The 23,061-nt window shown below is 40.1% G+C and overlaps 1 protein-coding gene across 3 annotated transcripts in view; it reads left to right on the forward strand.

Moving 5' to 3' along the window:
• PRKX (protein kinase cAMP-dependent X-linked catalytic subunit) overlaps nt 1–23,061 on the forward strand; it is a 107,885-nt gene that overhangs the window by 56,202 nt on the left and 28,622 nt on the right. For all 3 annotated transcript variants that reach the window (XM_050964297.1, XM_050964314.1, XM_050964306.1), the window contains exons 2-3: nt 6,264–6,432; nt 16,210–16,473. In XM_050964297.1, coding sequence (XP_050820254.1) covers nt 6,264–6,432; nt 16,210–16,473 — 433 coding nt within the window. The remainder of the gene's footprint in view (nt 1–6,263; nt 6,433–16,209; nt 16,474–23,061) is intronic.

The raw sequence follows: 23,061 nt of genomic DNA on the forward strand, positions 1-23,061 counted from the left end.
AAGGAGCCACATATTAACTTCTGAAGAGCCTCATGTGGCTCCAGAGCCACAGGTTGGCTACCTCTGGTGCAGTCAATACAGGAGTGAAAAGAAGTAACAAGGCACAGTACGAAAAGTTTGAGCTGCAATAACAAATACTTGTATATCATCCTTGTGTATACACTTTGTCACATCTCCTGAAGAATGCTGTAAGTAGGAAAATATAGAATAGACTCCTCTAAATGCATGTGCACATGCACCAATTAAACAATAGTCTTTCTCAATAATGTATGCACAAGAGACTAACAATCATTTTAAAAATTCAGTAGTGACAGGACTTTCCTTCCCTCCCGCATATTATATTAATCTCTCTTGACTGAATAGACCTGAAGGAGACTTTCTTTACAGTACATCTCTGCTCTCTACAGTTGGGATGGGGATCTTCTAGTCCTTGATGGCCTTGAGAGGGTGACCTGGCAATCAGCAATCAAGCCAGAGTGTTTCATATGTCCACACTGAGTGCAATTTGCATGAGGACTATTTTAATAATCAGCATTAATTCTCATGTTTAGTACCATGTTATGGGGAAATGAATGCTTACAAAAAGTCTTGATAATTAGAGGGGAAGACCTTCAGTACTCTATAGTGGAGAGGCCAACATATGAACTAAAATTGAAAGCATAGGACTTGCATGATATAGCTTAAAATCATTGTTCAAGTATTCATTCACTTTGTACATGCACACTGTATTATGTATAGCAATGTATTTGCTGAATACTAAATATTTACTCCTTATTACATGAAATTTCACCACGATCATTGCTCTTGACTGCAAAATGATTAGAAGAGAGCAAACTAATTTAAGGAATGTTGGATAATCTAAAATGTGCAACTAAAACTTTAGTTCATATTCAAAACAATGAATATTTTTGTTTGGGGTATCCAGAACAGCATATCCATCACAAGTCCTGGAAGGTTTGTGTGCTTCCATTTGTCATTGGTAGTTGCCTTAGGCAGTCTTACTTTCTTTGTATTTTCTGAGAGAGAAGCCTTGAACATAATTGGTGAAATTCTAATAGAAGAAAATTTAAAAAATGACTTCTGCTTTGCAAAATCAAACATTAGATGTTTCCTTGATTGAGTAGAGAGGAAGGATCATTGATTGGATCATAACTTCTTTCTTGTAATAGCTTATGGATTAGTTTACACAAAGAAGACCTTGAGTAAGATCAGTTGTCAAACAATAAAACTGGTTAGGGAGGTTGTACATTCTTGCCTGTCTGTGGGTGCGTCTTTTTTTTTTCCCCTGCGGCACTCTAGATTAGATATTTGCCACAGGTCTGGAATAACCTGCCAGTCTCTACAACTGAGGCAATGCTACCTGAGTGAGATTATTACTGAATGAGTCCATGAGACCATGTCTTGAAACTGATTGATTTGTTTGGAGAATCCCATCATATGTAAAGTTAAACTAGCAGGAGTATTGAAAATAATAAAATCCAAAATAAAAGATTCAACACAGTAACTGTGACAATTTTGTTTAATGTGAGATCAAAAATGCCACAGGGTCCTAGAAACAACTTTCCTTCCCTTCTCTTAGAAAAATTTGTATTCATTTGGTAACTTAAAACACACACAATAGCCTTCACTTGTAATGTGTTAATGCTATTTTTTTATTTATTTATACTGAGTTCATATTTGGAAATGTAAATGTCTGTCTCAGATTAATTTCTAATAGCTTTTTCTAGTTGTCACTGACCTAATTTAGAAACATAATATGACAACTTCTGGTCAACAGTTCACTGGGCATTTGTAACTTTAGTTTTGGTGTCTCTTTTAGCTCCCAATGCATCTATTTAAAACTGCATGCTGCTGCATTTTAAAAAAATAACATTGATTTTAGATTTGTGTAAGGTATCTAATATTACACAGATCATTAATATTTCAAATATGTTGGGGATGATGGTGCTTTCATTAGAATCATATTTTACTGCATAAGCCCACCTGAAAACAAGGTTGTTTAAACGTATAGTCATGTAATGTGAATTCATTAAGGGACACAAAAGCCTTCATGGGTTTACTCTGCTACAAAATTTGTCTGCATATTTCTGAAACTTGTATCTGAGTACAGCTGAACTCCCATACAGTGCTCCTATAAACTGGGTTAGTGACTTGCACTTCATGTTCTTGAAGATAATTTTAAAAACAAACTGACTACTTTTACAGATTGTTGCTTGTTTTAGCAAATGCCTTGTCTCTATTGTTCTCAGTTAGAAACACTTGAAAAAATAGCTACATGAAACAGGAAAATATGTTAAGCATGTAAACACACAGAAAAACTTAATTATTTGTAAAATGACTTGCATCTGTAGTGTGGAAGGTAAACTGGAGCTTCTAGCTCAAACAAAAGGCCAAAGGATTGTGCATTTTATTTTATCATTTGTTGCTGGTAAGCTCCCCAGACAACTCAGTTCTTACTCCGTAAAGGCTCCTTGGCATTTATAGGCAACTGTTTTCAAGTGTGGGCTATTCATGAGAGATCAGTGTAGTGCGAGTTCAGCTTAACTTGCTGATAGCACTGAAATATATAAATGAGCTTCCTTTAGAGGCATGCACAAAACATGCATTTAATTCATCACACAATTAGCCATTTTCTATCAACTTGTGATAGAATGAGTAAATGATTAGAAAACATTCATTATAATGATAAGAGTTCAGTCTGTTTAGCTTAACAAAGAGAAGGCTAAGGTGTGTCTTGATTAGTGTATAAATATCTGCATGGGGAACAAATATTTAATAATGAGGGTCTTCAGTGTAACTGAGATAAGTAAACACGATCCAATGGCTTGAAGTTGATGTTAGACACATTCAGACTTGGAGATAAGGTGCAACTTTTTAATGCTGAGAATAATTAACCGTTGGAACAATTTACCAAGGGTCATTGTGGATTGTCAATCACAGACAATTTTTAAATAAAGATATGCTCTAAGAATTATATTAAGGAAGATTTATGGCCTGTTACACAGGAGATCAGAGTAAATGATCGGTGGTTCCTTCTGGTCTTGGAATTTGTGTCTATTAGCTGTATCTAGGCTTGGTAGAATTTGGTTTTTGTTACTTTTTATAAATTTGATGGATAAATATTTTTATTTTTATCGGCTTAAATTGTACCAGTTGAAAGAAATTATGGTGGGGAGATCATGCAGACAATAGGGAGGGTTGGACAATAATTATTTAGTGACAGTGAGATTCAGAAAGTTTGAACAGTTACAAAACTTTGTCAACATCACATGAACATAAGAATGGTCATACTGAGTCATATCAATGGTCCATCTACCCCAGTATCCTGTCTTCTGGCAGTGACTAGTGAGACTTCAGAGGACATGAACAGAACACATCAATTTTGAGTGATCCATGCCCTTGGGTTGTTTTTTGCGCTCTTAGTTTTTTTTGTCCTTAGCTAGTTGCTATTCAGATTCTCTCTTGGCCTGCCTTAGTATACTTTTACATTTGACTTGCTAGACTTTATGCTCCTTTCTATTTTCCTCACTAGGATTTGATTTCTACTTTTAAAAGAATGCCTTTTTGCCTCTAACCACCTCTTTTACTCTGTTGTTTAGCCGTGGTAAGGTATTGTGGTCTTTCTACTGTTTTTGTTTGCGGGGGGTTACATTTCGTTTGAGTCAGTATTATGGTGTTTTAAAATAGTCTCCATGCAGTTTGCAGACTTCTCACCCCTGTGACTGTTCCTTTTAACATCTGCTTAACTAGCTTCCTCACTTTTGCCTAGTTCCCCTTTTGAAGTTACGTGCTACTATGATGGGTTTATTTTTGTTTGTTTGTTTTTACCATTTTGCCGCTTACAAGGATGTTAAATGTACTACATTATGATGACTGTTACTGAACAGTTCACTTATGTTTACATCTTGTACCAGATCCTGCATTCCATTAGGACTTAATCAAGAATTGCCTCTGCCCTTGTGGGTTCCAGGACAAGCTGCTCTAAGAAGCAGTCTAGAAACTTTATCTCTGCATCCCTTCTTGAGGTGACCTATACCAAGTCACTATGAGGATAGTTGAAATCCCCCATTATTATTGCATTTTCAGCCTTTGTAGTCTCTCTAGTCTCCTTGAGCATTTCGCAGTCACCACCCTGGTCAGGTGCTCGATAATATATTTCTATAGCTATACTCTTATTGTTCAAGCACGGAATTTCTATCCATAGATTCTGTGGTACAATTTGATTCATTTAAGATTTTTACTTTGACTCTGCCTTCTTTCACACGTAGTGTCACTCACCCTACCGTCACAACCTACTCTCATACTTGTATATTTTATACTCTGGAATTAGTGCGTCCAATTGATTATCCTCATTCTACCAAGTTTCCTTGATGCCTGTTATATCAATATCCTCATTTAATACCAGGCACTCTTGTTTACCCTCTTAGTATTTAGATTTGTGGCAGTTGTATTTTGTCAATGTTGAGTTGCTTGCCTTTATGTGTACTATTTAAATGGGATTCTCTTACTTTTGACTGTTTCTCACTAGGTTCTACCTGTAGTTTACGAATGGCTTTCCTATCTTCTTTACTAGTCTATAATGAACTCATCCCTAAGTGATGTCTTCTCCCTAATCATGTGCTTCCTACTCACCAACACTTAGATCCTCTGCGACCTTTTTAATTTTACATACAAGCCATCTGTTTCCATTTTGGTTTAGGTGGAGTCCATCCTTCTTGTATAGGTTCCTACTTTCACAAAAGTAAATAGCCTTAAATCAAATTCAAATAAATTTTCAAGCAGCGTCTCTTACTTTCACCATCTCTGCATTTCAGTTATCGATGAAGATATTTAGTCATCAGTTTGTGCATACATGGTATAATGGATGCTTGTCAACAAAAATCAAATCCTTGAATTCTAACTATACTCTTATCTAAAGGTGTGTCCATGCAAAAGCATGGCCTTTTCAAATTTTGGCACAGTGTATATGAACATTAATCAAAAAATTAGTAAATTTGATAGGTAGTATGAACTTCGGTTTGAGGCAGCTTTGGGAAAAATGAATTGTCACTACTAATTTTAGTACACTAGTCTGAAGTGTTAACTTTAGTCATTTTGCCCTGTTCTTTATTTCTCCAGTAACTGTAATGTGTCAAAGGGAGATTGGAGTTATGGAGAGAGGTTTGCAAGATTGGCAAGTGACTGAATATTTTTACAATTGCCTTTACCTTTTAACTTGATTTCTTTTAAAATAATTTGCAATGTTAAGGTATTTATTTGTCATTTCACTTAGATCCTCAATTAATTTTAGTCAGTGCTTTAAAATGGGTGAACAGACAATGCAAGCACAAGTATTGTATAGTAATTATAACTTTACCTTCCTCTCATAAGCAAACTAAAGCTCTTCATCTACGTGCATTGTTTTTAAGCTTATAATTTTAAGAATGGTATAGTGATACTCTGTTGATGAAAGGTGTATTTGAAGTGTGCAATGACAAAAAGATTTGTAGATGTGAATCACTTCATGATGGATTTACTTTTATAACATCAATTTTAATAAGGACATCATGTAAGGTATATACTAAATTAAAAAAAAAGGTAAATGCATGACTGAAGTGCAACCGCGTGTGTGTGTGTGTGGGGGGGGTATTTCTACAGGAGTCTTTCCTCCTCACCCCTAATTCATTGCTAACATACAGTATCTGCAGAAGAGAGCATGCCACTGAAAAATTGGCTTTTTTTCATGTGGTATGGAGACACAAGACCACAGACAATTTAGTATCAAATTTGTTGAGTTTGACCATGTTTTATGTTTTATCTGCACTATGCAGTTCTGCCAGTATTTTGAGATTTCATTTTCTCCTGTCCCCAACCCATTTTGTTTGTGTAAAACATACTTCATTTTATATAGTTTTCTAATGTGCTAAAATGTAATGATGCTGAAGGGGAGAAACCAAGAAAAATATGGACTGTCTTATTCGCCTTTACTTGATGACATTTATCTAAAAACATTTATAATTTTTGTAGAATCATAGAAGTGTAGGTCTAGAAGGGACCTCAATAGGATTTTGCAACAAAATATTGATAAGAAATTACTGTGAAGATGTCATTCAATCTGTGGCGGGGGGGGAGTAAAAAATACAGCTGAAAAGTTGGAATTCAGTTACCCTGCTTCAGTGGGCAGGAACTGTTACTTTAACAAACTTATTGCATTTCTGCATTTCTTATATGTATAATTATAGAAAAGGTTGGTTCATTTGACCTTTTTGTTCTTTAATTTTCAGGCACAGGTACTTTTGGGCGGGTTCATCTGGTGAAAGAAAAAATGGCCAAACGTTACTTTGCCCTGAAAGTAATGAGCATTCCAGATGTCATTCGGCTAAAACAAGAACAGCATGTACACAATGAGAAGTCAGTCTTGAAAGAGGTCAATCACCCATTTCTGATCAGATTGTAAGTTTTCCTTCTGCCTTCACTTTTTTTTTGGCGTGGTTATTTTTGGGACCAGATATTCAGGAACAACGAACTTTTTAAATTGGCTTAAATAGTGTCCTTTAAGTCAGGAGTTCTCAACCTTTTTCTTTCTGAAGCCCCCCTCAGCATGCTAGAAAAACTCCAGGGTGCAGTGGGGAGGAGAGGCTCGGGGCTCCTGGTCACGGGTGGAAACGGTTAGGCATAGATGTTGTTTGACTTCTATTGGGGAGGGGGGAGGAGCAGCAATGACTGGCGAGGCTGTGCCCAGGTCTGCACAGCAGGGTCCACGGAGGGAGCGCCACCTCTACCCCCAGCTCACTTCAGCAGGCCACCCACATTTCTGGGGCTGTGTGCTGGTAGCTACTCCCTAAGGGCTCTTCTGGGCCTGGAACCGCCTGGGCAACTCTGACCGGCTGCATGAGCAGTCAAAGAGGGTTGGAAGCTGAGGAGCAGCCACAGTACTGGGTACCAGCAGCAGATGGGAGAATGCCATGGTTGCCCACTACATGGCACCACCAGCCAGAGGAACAGCTGTTCTACACCACCTGGCCTTAACTTTCTATCTAGGACCTGGCCAGTGGGGTGGGGGGCTGGGGGAGAGGAGGTGGTACGTGGAGGGGTGGAGCTGCTGCCAGGACGGTCCCACTCTGAGTAAGGTGCTGCAGTTTGGGAGCCCAGTACCTTTGGGGCCCCTCAGTTCTGCTCATGGGCTCAAAGTTTCTGCCCTGTTGGAGTTTCGAACTGCACATTTTTACTATATTAATTGAGGGGGTGCAGGGTCTGGAACGGAGTTTGAGTACACGAAGGGGCTCCAGTCTGGGGTGCCGGAGGGGGTGCAAGGTGCAAGCTGTGGCAGGGAGCTACTTACCACAGGCGACTCCCAGCCAATGGCGAAGCAGGGTTCAGGCAGGCTGTCTGCGTGCCGTGGCCTCGTGCTGCTCCCGGAGATGGCTGTGGCCAACTGCTGCCGATGCATATCTGCGTGCCCCTTGGAGGGAGGTGGGCAGCAGGCTTCTGAGTGCTGCTTGTACGCTCAGAAACGGCTGGTTTCTGGCCAATGGGAGCTGTGAAGATGGTGCTGGAGGAAGGGGTAGTGCGCACAGAGCTACCTCCCCCCACTGCCAGGGGCGCACAGAGCCATGCCAACAGCAGCCAGCCGTTTCCGGGAGTGGCGTGGGGCAGGACAGGCAGGCAGCCTGCCTGAGCGCTCTGCAGCGCTGTGGGACTTCTAGCAGCCGAGAGATCGCGAGGGGGCAGTCAAAGAGCCTGGTGGGCTGGAGAGAAACGTTAGTTGAGCTGGGACCAGCCTATGGGCTGTATTTTGCCCACCCCTGCTTTAAGGTATGAAGTTTACAAGCTGTTCCTGTTGTATTGCATTGCCCTTATCTGTGAAATTAGATGATTCTACCTTCTGGAGCACGTCAGCAGGATGCACCCGGGGCTGTTACAGCGCAGCTCTTTAGAGAACTCTACAGTTTATGCCCCTTCAGTTTACATTGCCACAATATGTAGACAAGCCCTAAGTGTTCACACATCCAGTAGTAACTTCCTCAGAACAGGCATGGGATAGAAAAAAATTGCATTACTGCCTTTAATATACCTTTATTGTGGATAAAGCACATATGGGAGACTAATCTGCCACCTTTTCTAGTATGATTCTCACTGTTGTTTTAAATTGATTTATGGACCTCAAGTCCTCCAGGAATAGTGCAAATACATAATGTCTGAATGATGGATTTTTGTTTTAGCTGCAGATTTATAAAATCACATATATAACCAGGCTGCTCGCAGTGAGTACACACATGAATGCAGCTGAAGTCAGCATTAATCTATACTTGTTTGCCATCCATATCTGCCTCTTTCTGAAAGCATAATTCAGCATTGCTGTACTAATTCTACCCACTTCCAATCAGACTGGACCACTTCTTGGCTTCCTTTGATATATACGATGCGAGCAAAGCAATGAATCCAAATCAGGTGCAAGGGCTGACTGGAGTTCCTTGAATCCATAAGCAGAACCAAAATGTAGTTTTCCAGAAGCCAGGTCTGCTAGTGACATATGGGCTCACATATTTACTTTAAAAGCATTAGACATTTGAGGTCAAAGAGCATAATTTAAACATTCAACCACTAATTGATCATGGATGATTGCAGCTGAAATAAGTGTCTCTTGCTTTTACACCAATACTGTTTGCTCTAGAGAAATTTTCAAACAGGGAAAAAATGATTCATTAAAGTGTTACAGCTGGCTCATTAGCATGGTGAGATGCCAGGACTTTTTGCATCAGATGGAAAATAAGTGTGGCAGAGCTGATGCATTTGGTCTCTAAGGGGTGAAATCAAACTTGTGCTACTGTTAGCAGGTGAATTATTCTCCTCTGCTTTTAGAGAGGTTGCGGGAGCTAAAGTTTTTAAAGTGAGACTAGAAATGCTAATGGTGACTAGAGTTTGAGGAGCAGATGAGGACAGGTGACATTTTTTAAAAATTAAAAAAGCAATTTGTACATTAAAACGTGTCCCTGTCTCTCTCGCTCCCCCACCCTCCTTTGTATGTCACTTGTCTTAAAATATGGAAGTCAAAGAGAGTCCTTGTGAAATTCTGGGGGATATCACAGGAGGAAAGTGTCCCTCTGCCTGTCTGACTTGATCCCTGTACTCTCAGATTAAAAGACTGATGCTCTGCTAACTGAGCTAGCCAGGCTCATACACTAGGTGATGAGGACAGCAATTTTGTATGTTCTTACTGTTGGAATTCTGCACCATTGCGCAATGCAGAATTCATGTTTTCTGCAGAATTTTATTTTTCCACACAGAATTTGATATTCCCTTTTCTCCTCTACTCCTACCCTGGCCTAGCATCGTCAGCTGGGACTCCTGCTGGCAGCCTCAGATGTGATTATGTTGTTGTTTTTGATAAAATATGCTGAATTTTGCAGAATTTTTAAAACACTGTGCCGAATTTTTAATTTTTTTGACACAGAATTCCCCCAGCAGTAGTCTGTTTGCTAGCACAATAGGGACCTAATCTTGACTGGTATCTCTGAATATTCCTGCAATATATAAAGTTAATAGAAATATTCCATGGTAGTTTGGAGAGAGGATACAGCAACCCTTGTACAAGGAAATGGATGTAAGCAAATGTGTTTAACTATAGGGAGAGAGCAGAATTTGGTCTTCTCTTAAAACAAAAGAAAAAGGTAAAACTTGCAGCCGTCACTTTCATAATATGGTGGAATGGGATCTGAATATTAGTTATTTACACAGAATACATACTGTACAGTGATGATTGGCTGTACCATCTCTCAGATCTGAAATGTAATGGAACTTGGTGTGGATATACATTTAAATATACTTCTTGAATAATCATGCTCAGATGCAAAATAATTTTTAGTAGCCAATTTCATTATGGAAAGAAGAATGGAGGGATCTGTGGGCGTGTGTGCGCACATGCACGATGTTTACTTGATGGATGACTGGAAGAAAATATCACCTCCTTGCTGCTCTTTCAACACACACCTACTTCTGTTGTTCCTTCTTGTACCTGAATTCAACTTGTAGAAGTGTCTGTCTAAAATTTCACCTGGATATGTGCTTGATTGCCCAATTAACAATTTTTGCTTCTGAGTCTCCATTTACATGCTCAAATGTGACATTTTTTTAGGAAATGCTTATTTTATACTGTTGCAACAGCCAGGCGGTGTAATCTTGTATGCTACCTTCAGTGGGCATATTAAGGTAAAAACCAGTCTTATAGAAACAAGGATGCTTCCTAAGGCCATGTCTACATCTAAAATTTTGCAGCGCTGGTTGTTACAGCTGTATTAGTACAGCTGTATAGGGCCAGCGCTGCAGAGTGGCCACACTTACAGCAACCAGCGCTGCAAGTGGTGTTAGATGTGGCCACACTGCAGCGCTGTTGGGCGGCTTCAAGGGAGGTTCGGGGAACGCGAGAGCAAACCGCGGCGAAGCTGGTCTCCTTTCCCGGTTTGCTCTGCGTTCCCCGAACAAGCAGGTCTCCTTCCCTGCGGTTTGCTGGGTGGTTCGGGGAACGCGAGAGCAAACCCGGGAAAGGAGACCAGCTTCGCCGCGGTTTGCTCTCGCGTTCCCCGAACAAGCAGGTCTCCTTCCCTGCGGTTTGCAGGGTGGTTCCGGGAAACGCGAGAGCAAACCGCGGCGAAGCTGGTCTCCTTTCCCGGTTTGCTCTCGCGTTCCCGGAACCACCCAGCAAACCTCAGGGAAGGAGACCTGCTTGCTCGGGGTTCAGGGAACGCGAGAGCAAACCGCGGCGAAGCTGGTCTCCTTTCCCGGTTTGCTCTCGCGTTCCCGGAACCACCCAGCAAACCTCAGGGAAGGAGACCTGCTTGCTCGGGGTTCGGGGAACGCGAGAGCAAACCGCGGCGAAGCTGGTCTCCTTTCCCGGTTTGCTCTCGCGTTCCCGGAACCACCCAGCAAACCTCAGGGAAGGAGACCTGCTTGCTCGGGGTTCGGGGAACGCGAGAGCAAACCGCGGCGAAGCTGGTCTCCTTTCCCGGTTTGCTCTCGCGTTCCCGGAACCACCCAGCAAACCGCAGGGAAGGAGACCTGCTTGCTCGGGGTTCGGGGAACGCGAGAGCAAACCGGGGAAGGAGACCAGCTTGATTACCAGAGGCTTCCTCAGGTATGCTGGGATACCTGCTTATTCCATGGAGGTCAAGAAAAGCGCTGGTAAGTGTCTATATTTGATTACCAGCGCTGGATCACCAGCGCTGGATCCTCTACACCCGAGACAAAACGGGAGTACGGCCAGCGCTGCAAACAGGGAGTTGCAGCGCTGGTGGTGCCCTGCAGATGTGTACACCTCCTAAGTTGCAGCGCTGTAACTCCCTCACCAGCGCTGCAACTTTCTGATGTAGACAAGCCCTAAGTGAATTCAACTGTAACTTTTTGTATTTATGGCTTTCAGAAAAATAATTAAGAATAAAATTGAGCCCTATGTTTGATCATCCCATTAATATCAACTAGTTGCTTGGTTGTAAGAGTGCAGAATAGGAGTCTTAAGTTGGCCCCGTAAACATAATAAGATCCAAGAGCTAACTTCATATTAAAATAATACTTGTTGGCTTCGCCTCAGATTTTGTAAGCAAATTGAGTTATTGATGCTGCATTCATTTAAAGGAAAAAATAACTTTTTAAAGTGAAAATAAACTCCTTTAAGGCTTGCAGTATGTACTGTTTTTTTTTCATTGTCAGTGACATCTTAATTTAAAAACTAATAAGAACACTCCCAGCCTTACTAGATTATGGATTAGCTGTTGGCACTTATTTTAATTTTTGCTAAATGATTTAAGAGATACCTACAAAAAACAGTAAACTGGTGTTCACATCCAGGTCTTCCATTGTTGGCCACATTTTGCCTCACGTCACAGTACTTTTTTTTTAAAGATGAGTTGTCTGTTTTTATGATTTTCTACTGCTCTGAGCTACTATTCTGGTCTATATGGCTGTTCTGCTTAATTCCTTAAAATTAGGGCTGTCAAGTCGTTAAATAAATAATCGTGATTAATTGTACCATTTAAATATTGTGGATGTTTTCTACGTATTCAAATATATTGATTTTAATTACAGCACAGAATACGAAGTGTACAGTGCTCACTTTATATTTATTTTTATTACAAATATTTGCACTGTAAAAGACAAAAATAGTATTTTCCAATTCACCTAATACAAGTACTGTAATGCGGTCTCTTTATCATGAAAGTTGAACTTACAAATGTAGAATTATGTACAAAAAACCCTGTATTCCAAATAAAACAATATAAAACTTTGGACCCTACAAGTCCAGTGAGTCCTCCTCCTTTGTTCAGCCAATCACTCAGACAAACAAGTTTGTTTACATTCGCAGAAGATAATGCTGCCTGCATCTTGTTTACAATGTCATCTGAAAGTGAGAACAGGCATTCGCATGGCACTGTTGTAGCCAGCATCACAAGATATTTACGTGCCAGATGTGCTAAAGATTCATATGTCCCTTCATGCTTAACCACCATTCCGGAGGACATGCGTCCATGCTGATGACAGGTTCTGCTCGATAACAATCCAAAGCAGTGTGGTCCGATGCATGTTCATTTTAATCATCTGAGTCATATGCCACAAGCTGAAGGTTAATTTTCTTTTTTGGTGGTTTCAGTTCTGTAGTTTTGCATCAGAGTGTTGCTCTTTTAAGACTACTGAAAGCATGGTCCACACCTCGTTCCTCTCAGATTCCGGAAGGCACTTCAGATTCTTAAATCTTGGGTCGAGTGCTGTAGCTATCTTTAGAAATTTCACATTGGTATCTTCTTTGCATTTTGTCAAATTTGCAGTGAAAGCGTTCTTAAAACGAACAACATGTGCTGGGTCATCATCTGACACTGCTATGACATGAAACATATGGCAGAAGGGTAAAACAAAGCAGCAGACATACAATTCTCCCCCAAGGAGTTCAGTCACAAATTTAATTAACGCATTATTTTTTTTAACGAGCATCATTCTTTTATGGACAGCATTATCTCCCGTAAATGTAAAAAAAACTTCTTTCTCTTAGTAATTGGCTGAACAAGAAATAGAACTGAGTGGAATTCTAGGCTCCAAAGTTCTATGTTGTTTTGTTTTTGAGTGCAGTTATGTAACCAAAAAAAACTAATTTGTAAGTTGCACTTTCATGATGAAGAAATTGCACTGCAGTGCTTGTATGAGGGGAATTTAAAAATACTCTTTTGTTTATCATTTTTAAAGTGCATATATTTGTAATAAATATGAAGTGACCACTGTACATGTGTTCTGTGTTGTAATTGAAATTAATATTTTTGAAATTGTAGAAAAAATCCAAAATATTTAATAAAATTCAATTGGTAATCTATTGTTTAACAGTGCGATTAATCCTTTTTTTTTTTGAGTTTATCATGAGTTAAGTGCGATTAATCGACAGCCCTACTTAAAATGCATTTTTCAACTCAGAGTATGCATGTTTGAGTTATTCAGTGTGTTCCATAGCACAGTTCTTCTGTGACTGGGTGTGGGGACGATTTATCAGGGATGTTTATTGGCAGAACAATGTTGTTAGGATTTTGCTTTATTTAGGAAAAAGATGTCAGTGGCAGCCCTTCACATCCTTGTTAGAAAAAGACATTAGCATCATTAACATCAATCATGGCCCAGAGTTCTGTGCCGTGTTCCCCCAGGCTAACCTGTGCTGGGGCTGAGAATTAGGAGCTGTACTGGTTTAGTTCTCATGGTCTCAAATTTGCCTTTTGCTAGGCTTTCTCATGTTCCTGTATCAAGGAATGAAGCCTTACTTTGCTCAAGACTCCCACAGACTTGGGAAGAACCAGTTGAGCTACTATTCTGCTCTTCCTGGGGCTCCTGCAGCCTGTCTGGGAAGCAGGTAATGGTGCAGCAAAAGCTATTTTTTAGAGTTCAAAAATTGGAATATTTTTGATGGGAAAAAATACCCTTTTCACACAGCTGAAAAGTCCCTTCCCCTCCCCCCCCAGGGAATAACGAAAGGAGGGCTTCTTTGCTGCTTGTCTAGAAGGCATTTGTCAATTTTACTTTCTACCTTTGAAACTGACAAAAGCTTTTTATCTTGATAGGGCTGCTTTGGTGGTGCACCCTGGTTCAGCCTCTTAGCCTTACACTCCTTGCCCCACATCCTGTTTTAAGGCTAGTGGGGCTGAGTGCCCAAGCTCTTTGCCTCTCTGGCCCCAGAGCTAGGGTGTGGAGACTGAGAGGCAGAGCTTTCTCTGAAATTTTTTTTTTTTTAATGGGTAGAGATCTCCATTTTCCAGCCAACTCTGCCTTTGTCCTCCTTTCCCTACAGTGCAGTGGGCAGGGAGTGGGGTGTTGCTGATGCTGCAGAAGCAGTAAGGGGACAATTCAGTTTAGAAATTGCAGAGTGTGTCTCAGGCCACGTCCAGACTAGGAATTAAAATCGATTTTAGATACGCAACTTCAGCTACGAGAATAACGTAGCTGAAGTCGAATTTCTAAAATCGAGGTACTCACCAGTCTGGACGGGGCGGCATCGATGTCCGCGGCTCTCCGCGTCGATTCCGGAACTCCGTTCGGATTGATGGAGTTCCGGAATCGATGTAAGCGCGCTCGGGGATCGATACACCGCGTCCAGACTAGACGCGATATATCGATCCCCGAGCAATCGATTTTAACCCGCCGATGCCGCGGGTTAGTCTGGACGAGGGCTCAGAATACCTGTTCAGTTTACTCCAATACAGACTTTCTTCTTAACAGATTTGCTCTTTAGGCTGACAGGTTGGATACAAGTGTGGTATTTGGTCTGTTCAGTATACGTGGAAAAAAATTTATCTTCCCTTTCTAGCATATGCTAGATTATGATCTTGTGTTCAGTACAAAACTTTTTGTGAGGCAGCAGTTCTAATTTATACTTGCTATTTTATTCATTCTTTTTGTCTAATGCCATGAGCCCATGTTTGAGGCGTGTGGCCCCATTGTGCTAAGTATGCTTATGTAATGAGTGTGTGTGACACATACACATGTACACACACACTCTCTCTCTCTGTCTCTTGGCCTTCACTATTAGTTGTTGACTTGTACTTAATAGTAGCCAGCATGTTTTGATCAACCTCTCTTCCTTCTGACTTAAATGAGCTGGAATGTATTTCCTTAAAGTTGCATAGCTTGTTTTTCACTGTCTTGTGCTGAGTGTAGTGGTACTACTGAAAGAGCAGTATTCCTCAATTGAAAGAGGAAAGAGAATCTGTAGGATGGAGGTACTTATCAGCTTAATATCTGGGTGCAGATGTTTCTTTATAGTAGTGCTTAGAGGCCCTAGTCAAGACTGAGGATTTTTTTAAAGCTAATCCCTTTGTTGGCATTGATGCAGCTGTTGCACAACAAAATTATGATGTAGATGATAAGTCAAGATGGTTTAATGGTTAAGTCATAGTACTGGGTGTGAAAAGATGGGAGTTCTGTTTCTGGCTATGCCACAAACTTCTGGCAAGCCACTAAACTTCTCTTCCCAACTCTCCCTAAATTTTAAAATGACTATAATCCTTTACTAGCTCACATTTCTGTTTTGTGAAATATTGTTCTGAGAACCTTGAATGGAAGACACTACAGAAGTTAAAGATGGAGATATGGAATTTCTATTAAGACATGACTTAAATTATGGGAAAAAATGATTTAGCTACAGTGTATTTTTCTCCATTTAGACACCTTGTCATAAGCAGTTTTCCAAATTTAGATCACACTTTATTTTTCATTTGGGCTTCACTATGTTGAGTACAATATAGGAACACAAGAATTGTCTTAATAGATAAAGAACAGTGGCTCATTGTGTCTGTAATAGTGGCCTGAATCAGATGCTTCAGAGGAATGTGCAAGAAACCCTATGACAGACAATTATGGGGGAAACCTACCTACAAAGGGAAGCTTTATTTCTAAGCTTGGCGAGTTAGTTGTTGGCTTGTACCCTGAAGAGTGAAAGTTTATATCTTGTCTAAGGCAGGGGTGAGTGTCTCTCCCCTACCTGATTTAACTCTGGGAAATCGTATCCATATATCCATCGAATATACCTAAAAATCCTGCTGAGCTCTTGGTCTTGGAGATACCTTGTGCAGTGAAATCCACAAGTTAGCTATGCATTATTTTAGAGTACTTCTTTCTTGAGACAATGGAACAACACCAGTTTACAGAATATCTTATTTGTTTGACAAATGAATTTTTGGCTCAATATTTAATAAAGACTTTTTGTTACAGATTTTGGACCTACCACGATGAACGCTTTTTATACATGTTAATGGAATATGTACCTGGAGGAGAACTTTTTAGTTATCTGCGCAACATGGGGCGTTTCAACAACAGCACAGGACTGTTTTACTCTGCGGAGATTATTTGTGCAATAGAATATTTGCACTCCAAAGAAATCGTTTACAGAGACTTAAAACCTGAAAATATATTGTTAGATAAAGAAGGGCATATCAAGCTTACAGATTTTGGATTTGCTAAAAAGCTGGTGGATAGGTAAGACTTTTTGAAATCACACTTGAAAAGTAAAACATAGTTAAGTTTGGGTGAGAAGTAATGTTTATTTTCAGTGCTCAATTTTTCATTCACTCTTAGTGTTGTTGACATCTGAGAGAACCACATTACAATCTTACTACCAGGAGGAAAGGAGTACTGAAACTACTGTACAGTAGATAGTATTCAGCAATATTTATAGCAAATAGCGCCACCGTGGCTAAGGAATCGCTTTCTAAAAAACATTGTGGATGTTCTTGTGCACTTGATATTTGAGTACATGCACAGCAAAACACCAAGTGACTCACGTGAAATGAGCAAACATTAATCTATGAACATCAGTGTTAAAATGTGATATTAACCTTTCAGACTTGGAAGTAAAAGTTGTTTAACTTTTGAATGCATTATAATTGACTTCATTTTGTTGTTACCCTTACGTTTTGAGGGACTTTTTGAAAGTGGAGCTATAAGAGGGCATTTCAATTTGGATTAAAGAAAATTTGGTAATTCATTAGCATATTATATTATTGAAATAAAATTACAAAAAAAACTAGACTGAAGGCATAAGGACAGTTTTTTGTTGAAAAACCTTATGGCCCATACCATCTCCCCTATAGATATGCTGCTGTATATATTTTATGTGAAACACATCTATTGCCTTTTTCTGGTAGAAAGGGATATTAGTTTGCTTATCATGGAAGGGTGAAGTTTGAATAGTGTATCTTGTATCTCTTGGCCTATCCATAATCATTGGAAAAATGCTAATGGGAACAATGTGAAAGAATATATTTAGGTGGAAAGCGGAGGGTTGCTATTAGCCATGTGAGGATGAATTTAAGAAGGAACAACTTAATCTGAATATTAGAGAACAATCCCTGACAATGAGGACTCTGTTGGCCTGCAGGATAAGGGAAACCCCATTTTATTGGGATGCTAAAAACTAGACTGGATCATATACTAATGCTAACAATATTTAATCGACAGAGACAAACTTGATGAGAGATTATGCTGATTTCTTTGATCACTTTTGTTCTACTTTAGCGTATGTGAGGATTTTACAAAGGGGACCCAAATAGAAGTGGCTCAGCTGCAGCTACCCTAACATACACCTTAAAGTGACAAAAACAGAACATGGCAGGCTGAATCATAACAGGAAGGTTGCTTGGGAAACAAACTTTTCCTTGCATCTTTCCAATCCTGTGCTGGCTAAAGATGATGCTGGTTGGGCATAACAAGTCACCAGCCAATTGAGGTTATTTATAAAAGATTCTTCCAACTTTTGTGAACATCTGAAACACATTGAGGCTAAAGATCAGTTGAAAAATGTGATGAACAAATATGTGTTTGATTCTGTCCTAATTCAGTTAATGCTGGGTATATATGGAATCTAGTAGCTCTTGTTTTTAAAATATGAATGAATCTTGTGTTGAGGTTGTCCTGTAATGGTAAAGGTTCTTAAACATTGGAGGTCGTCAGGTTTGTGATAAAGTGAAGTTAATTTTAATTTCTGAGCACCATATTTCACTGGATTGTCTCGATTTGTTTTACATTACTATGGAAATGATTGCTCCTCCCCTACTTGAATAAATTAACTTAAACATTGTTTTGAATGCAAGATCTTTCTTATCTTTAATGGCAGTCTTTAGAGACAATTATGGAGACTGCCTGATTTACACAAGTGATTATAACCCTGTGGCAGTTCTTACTTCAGAAATACATAAAACTCCAATTCACTGAATTCTGCTGACTAACAAGAAACAAACCTTTATTGCATGTAGTAAATTAGTGGGTCTCATTATGAATTGTCTTGTATTCTCATGATTTTGTTTTTAAATGTAGATACTGTCACTTAGTGACTGATCTAAGTTTGGTGTGGTTAAGTATAATGGGTATAACTCAGCATCAACAGTGTGTCTGAACAATGTACTTTGATTTGAGCAATTTAAAATCCAGAACAAAGGGGAAGTGGGTTAATCTGAATATATTCTGTAATATTATACTGTAATACCTCTCCTGTATTTTGTATACTGTTTACATTTTCTCTCCTATTTCAGAAAAGTAGTTAAGATTATAGTCTGGCACTTTGCATTAGGTTTGACTTGAGTATGGTAGAGTGGTGTGTAATTTATAGCTACTCCAACTGTAAAGAGATAAGGAGAGTAATGCAAAGTACGCTGTTCAGCAACGTGGGTGGTATTTACAGGCCATAGATGGTAGTTTAGCAAACTCATGGTGCTATGTTTAACCACTAGAAAGAGAATAAAACTAATTCTCCCTTTGTATTATTGTGAATTTAAAATTCCTTTTGCTTTTTTTTACTATATATCGGGGGTGAGCAAACTACAGCCCTCACGCTGTCAGGGCTATGGACCTGGCTCACGGGATTGCCAGCCCCATGCCGCTCCCGGAAGTGGCTGGCACTGAGGCTGCCCTCGCCTGCAGGCACTGCCCTGTGCAGCTCCCATTGGCCAGGAACAGGGAACTGCAGACAATGGGAGCTTTCGGGGGAAGTACCTGCAGGCAAGGACAGCATGTAGAGTCCTCTGCTCCCTCCTCCCCCTCCCCCCACCCGGGCAGGCAGGGAGCCTACCTTAGCCACGCTGTGCGCCACTGCCACCCTGGAACTGCTCAAGCACCTCAAACCCCTCCTGCCCCCCAACTCCCTACCCTGATCCCTGTGTCACCCCTGCTGCATCCCAACCCCCTGCCCTGAGCCCCCGTCGCACCCTGCAACCCTCCTGAACGCCAGCCCCCTGCCCTGAGCCCTTCTTGCACACTGCACCCTTCCCACAGCCTGCACTCCCTCCTGCACTCCAACCCCCTGGCCTGAGCAACTGGCTGCACCCTGCATCCCAACTTCCTGCCCTGAGCCCCCTCCTGCACACTGCACCCCGCCTGCACCGCAACCCTGTGCCCCGGCACTGTATTCATGGTCCTCCTTGCAATTTCCCCACCCAGATGTCGCCCTCAAACCAAAATGTTTGCTCACCCCTGCTATGTATTGTACATCTAGAAAAACAGTGATTGTAACACAATTGATTTCAGAGAAGTAGTGACTTTATAGCTATAATGTACTATGTATTATTGTGCATCTATAAAAAGAGAGCTCTCCTAATACAATTATTGCAGAGAAATAGTAACTATATATCTATAATTATGTTTTAAATTTATAGAGCACTTACCCCAAAGTAGGAGCTGTTCAAAAATATAAGTACAACAAATCAAAATTCTGGAAACTAACGCAGCTGCTATAAAGAAACTTCCCAGGCCAGGTTATACATTAAAGCAGAAGTACCCCAAGATTATCTCTGTTGTTTCTCTCCTCCCTCAAAAAGGAATTAAATAGAATTATACCATTCCTAGGGTTTGTAATCTGGCCTTTCAATTATTCTATTACTTAAATTGACATCTTCCTAAGGATTAGAATACCCCATAAAACATAACAAGCTTGTTTATAAGTGGTTCACGCTTCGTAATTTTTGCGTGTAAAGAATTATTCCCTTTCAGAAATGGCAAAAATGTCAATTTATTGACATTTCCTCTTAAATGTCTGAAGTAAATTGTTGTCAAAGAAGTAAAGAAGTAGTAATTAAAAATAATGGTTCAGGAGGGTATCAGTTTAACATGAAATGTGACTGATTTCTCACTCTTCTGTTCCTTTTAGTTTATGGGTTATTTTATTTTATTTTTTTCATCATTCCTACCTTTGGCCGAATGAACTGGTTGTCACAGGCCAGATAGTGACAAGCCCACGTGCAGCATACAGAAGATGAGTGAGCTCACACAGTTTCCTCTGCCTTGGTCTAAACAGTTGTAGTTGCTGTATTCAAATGAGTACAAGGGGTGCTGCTTTGGTAAACCCAAAAGGTGGAGAATGTCATCCCAGGCAAACAGCAAGAAGACATGGGCCAGGTTAAACCCTCCCAAATCCTCTCACTGATTGTCTGGTCACAATGTGTAATGGAGCAAGTTGCTCTATTCTCTGTGATTGCACAATCTGCACAGTCCTTCCTGTATGGAAAGCTGCTCGGGTCTACCTGAGCTTTCCATGGAGCGAGTCAGCTCCATGCTACGCTTTTGCCCTAAGACAGCAATTTTTCAGTCTGAGAATGATATAGTGGTAGTTTCTGGCAGGTAAGATTTTCTTTGGTTTTCTCTTCTCTCCTGGCTCTTTTCTCCAACCCTCCTTAGAAAACAAGGAGTTATCTCTTCTCTGCTTCTCTTGTGTTGACTTATCCCCTTTTCTTCCTTCTCTATCTCTCAGCTGTTTTCTTCCAGTTTTCCACTTCGTGTTGATGGCTTCCTCCAAAGTAGTGTGTCCTCACTTCACTTCCTGATTATCTATCTTTTCACTCTTGTTCTCTCAGTCAGAACTAAACATACTGAGGATTTGGCTAGTGCTCTGTTGACTTTCAGTAAAGACATTCGGATACTATGGTGATGAAAACCAGCATAAAACCCTACAATTTTAATTATCTAATATTTTGACGACTTTAGTTATAGTTAGGGATTTTGATTAATCGCAGTTAACTCACGAGATTAACTCAAAAAACATTAATTGCAGTTTTATTCACACTGTTAAGCAATAGAATACCAACTGAAATGTATTAAATATTTTGAATGTTTTTCTGCATTTTCAAATATATTTATTTCAATTACAACACAGAATACAAAGTGTACACTGCTCACTTTATATTTTATTATACTTGCACTGTAAAAAACGAGATTTTTCAATTCACCTCATACAAGTACTCTAGTACAATCTCTTTATCCTGAAAGTGCAACTTACAAATGTAGATTTTTTTTTTTGGTTAAATAACTTCATTCAAAAATAAAACAATGTAAAACTGTAGAGCCTACAAGTCCATTCAGTCCTACTTCTTATACAGCCAGTTGCTAAGACAAACAAGTTTATTAACATTTACGGGAGATAGTACTGCCCACTTGTTATTTACAATGTCACTAGAAAATGAGAACATGCATTCACATGGGACTTTTGTAGCTGGCATTGCAAGGTATTTGTGTCAGATATGCTAAACATTTGTATACCCCTTCATTCCAGAGGACATTTTTCCATGCTGATGATGCTTGTTAAAAATTAATGCAATAATTGAATTTTTGACTGAACTCCTTGGGGGAGAATTGTATGTCTCCAGCTCTATTTTACCCACATTCTGCCATATATTTCATGTTATAGTGGTCTCAGATGATGTCTCAGCACGTTGTTCATTTTAAGAACACTTCTGCTGCAGATTTGACAAAATGCAAAGAAGGTACCAATGAGGAATTCTAAAAACAGCAACGGCACTCAATCCAAGGTTTAGAATCTGAAGTGCCTTCCAGAATCTGAGAGGGATGAGGTGTGGAGCATGCTTTCAGAAGTCTTAAGAGTAATACGCTGATGCAGAAACTACAGAATCCGAACCACCAAAAAAGAAAATCAACCTTCAGCTGGTGGCATCTGACTCAGAGGATGAAAATGAACATACCTCAATCCGCACTGCTTTGGATTGTTATCGAGCAGAACTCATCAGAAGCATGGACGTATGTCCTCTGAAATGGTGGTTGAAGCATGAAGGGACATACGAATGTTTAGCACATGTGGCATGTAAATATCTTGCATCGCCGGCTACAATAGTGCCATGTGAAAACCAGGTCTCACAGTTTTAGGTGACGTAAACAAGAAGCAGGCAGCATTATCTCCTGCAAATGTAAACAAACTTTATTTGTCTGAGCGATTTGGCCAGAAAAAAAAAAAGGACTGAATGGACTTGAAGGCTCTAAAGTTTTATATTTTATTTTTGAATGCAGTTACTTTTTGTACATAATTCTACGTTTGTAAGTTCAACTTTTATGATAGACGTTGCAGTACAGTATTTGTGTTTAGTGAATTGAAAAATACTATTTTGTTTTTTACAGTGCAAATATTTAATCAAAATAAATATAAAGTGAGCGCTGTACGCTTTGTATTCTGTTATAATTGAAATCAATATATTTGATATATTTAGAGTGTGGGAGGGGGCTCAGGGCTGGGCCAGAGAGTTGTGGTACAAGGGTCGGGGGAGGAGGTGCTTTGGCTGTGGATGCAGGCTCTGGGGTGGGGCTGAGATAAGGGGTTTGGGGCTCAGGCTGCCCTGGACCTGTGGCAGGGAGAGAGGATTCCCTCCAGCCCTCTCTCACCGCAGTAGCCCGGGGCTGGGGGATAGGCAGAGAGGCACCTCTCCCCTCTGCATGCCTGCGCAGCCCCTAATAGCCTGCTGCATGGCCACGCAGCTTAGGGGGAACTTAGGCTGCAATCCTACACAGACAACTTCCGTACCCTTCAGTTTCCTACTTTATTTTAATTCCTACCTTGTGAACCCAAAATATGAAAAATGTTGTAATGTTTTAAAATAATTTGTCTACTCTATTAAAGATTAATTGCCTCTTTCATCTTCAGTTTTATTTTCAGAGAAAACAGAAACATGCAGCCAATAAATATTCTGTAAGGCTGGTCACTTTTCCCAGAACTTTTGTATGGGGGAGGGACTTGCCATTTATGAAATTGGTGAACTTTATTATTGATCTCAGCAGAGCAACTTAATTTTTTTT

The sequence above is a fragment of the Gopherus flavomarginatus genome, chromosome 1 (assembly GCF_025201925.1).
Source record: "Gopherus flavomarginatus isolate rGopFla2 chromosome 1, rGopFla2.mat.asm, whole genome shotgun sequence".
NCBI lineage: Eukaryota > Metazoa > Chordata > Testudines > Testudinidae > Gopherus > Gopherus flavomarginatus.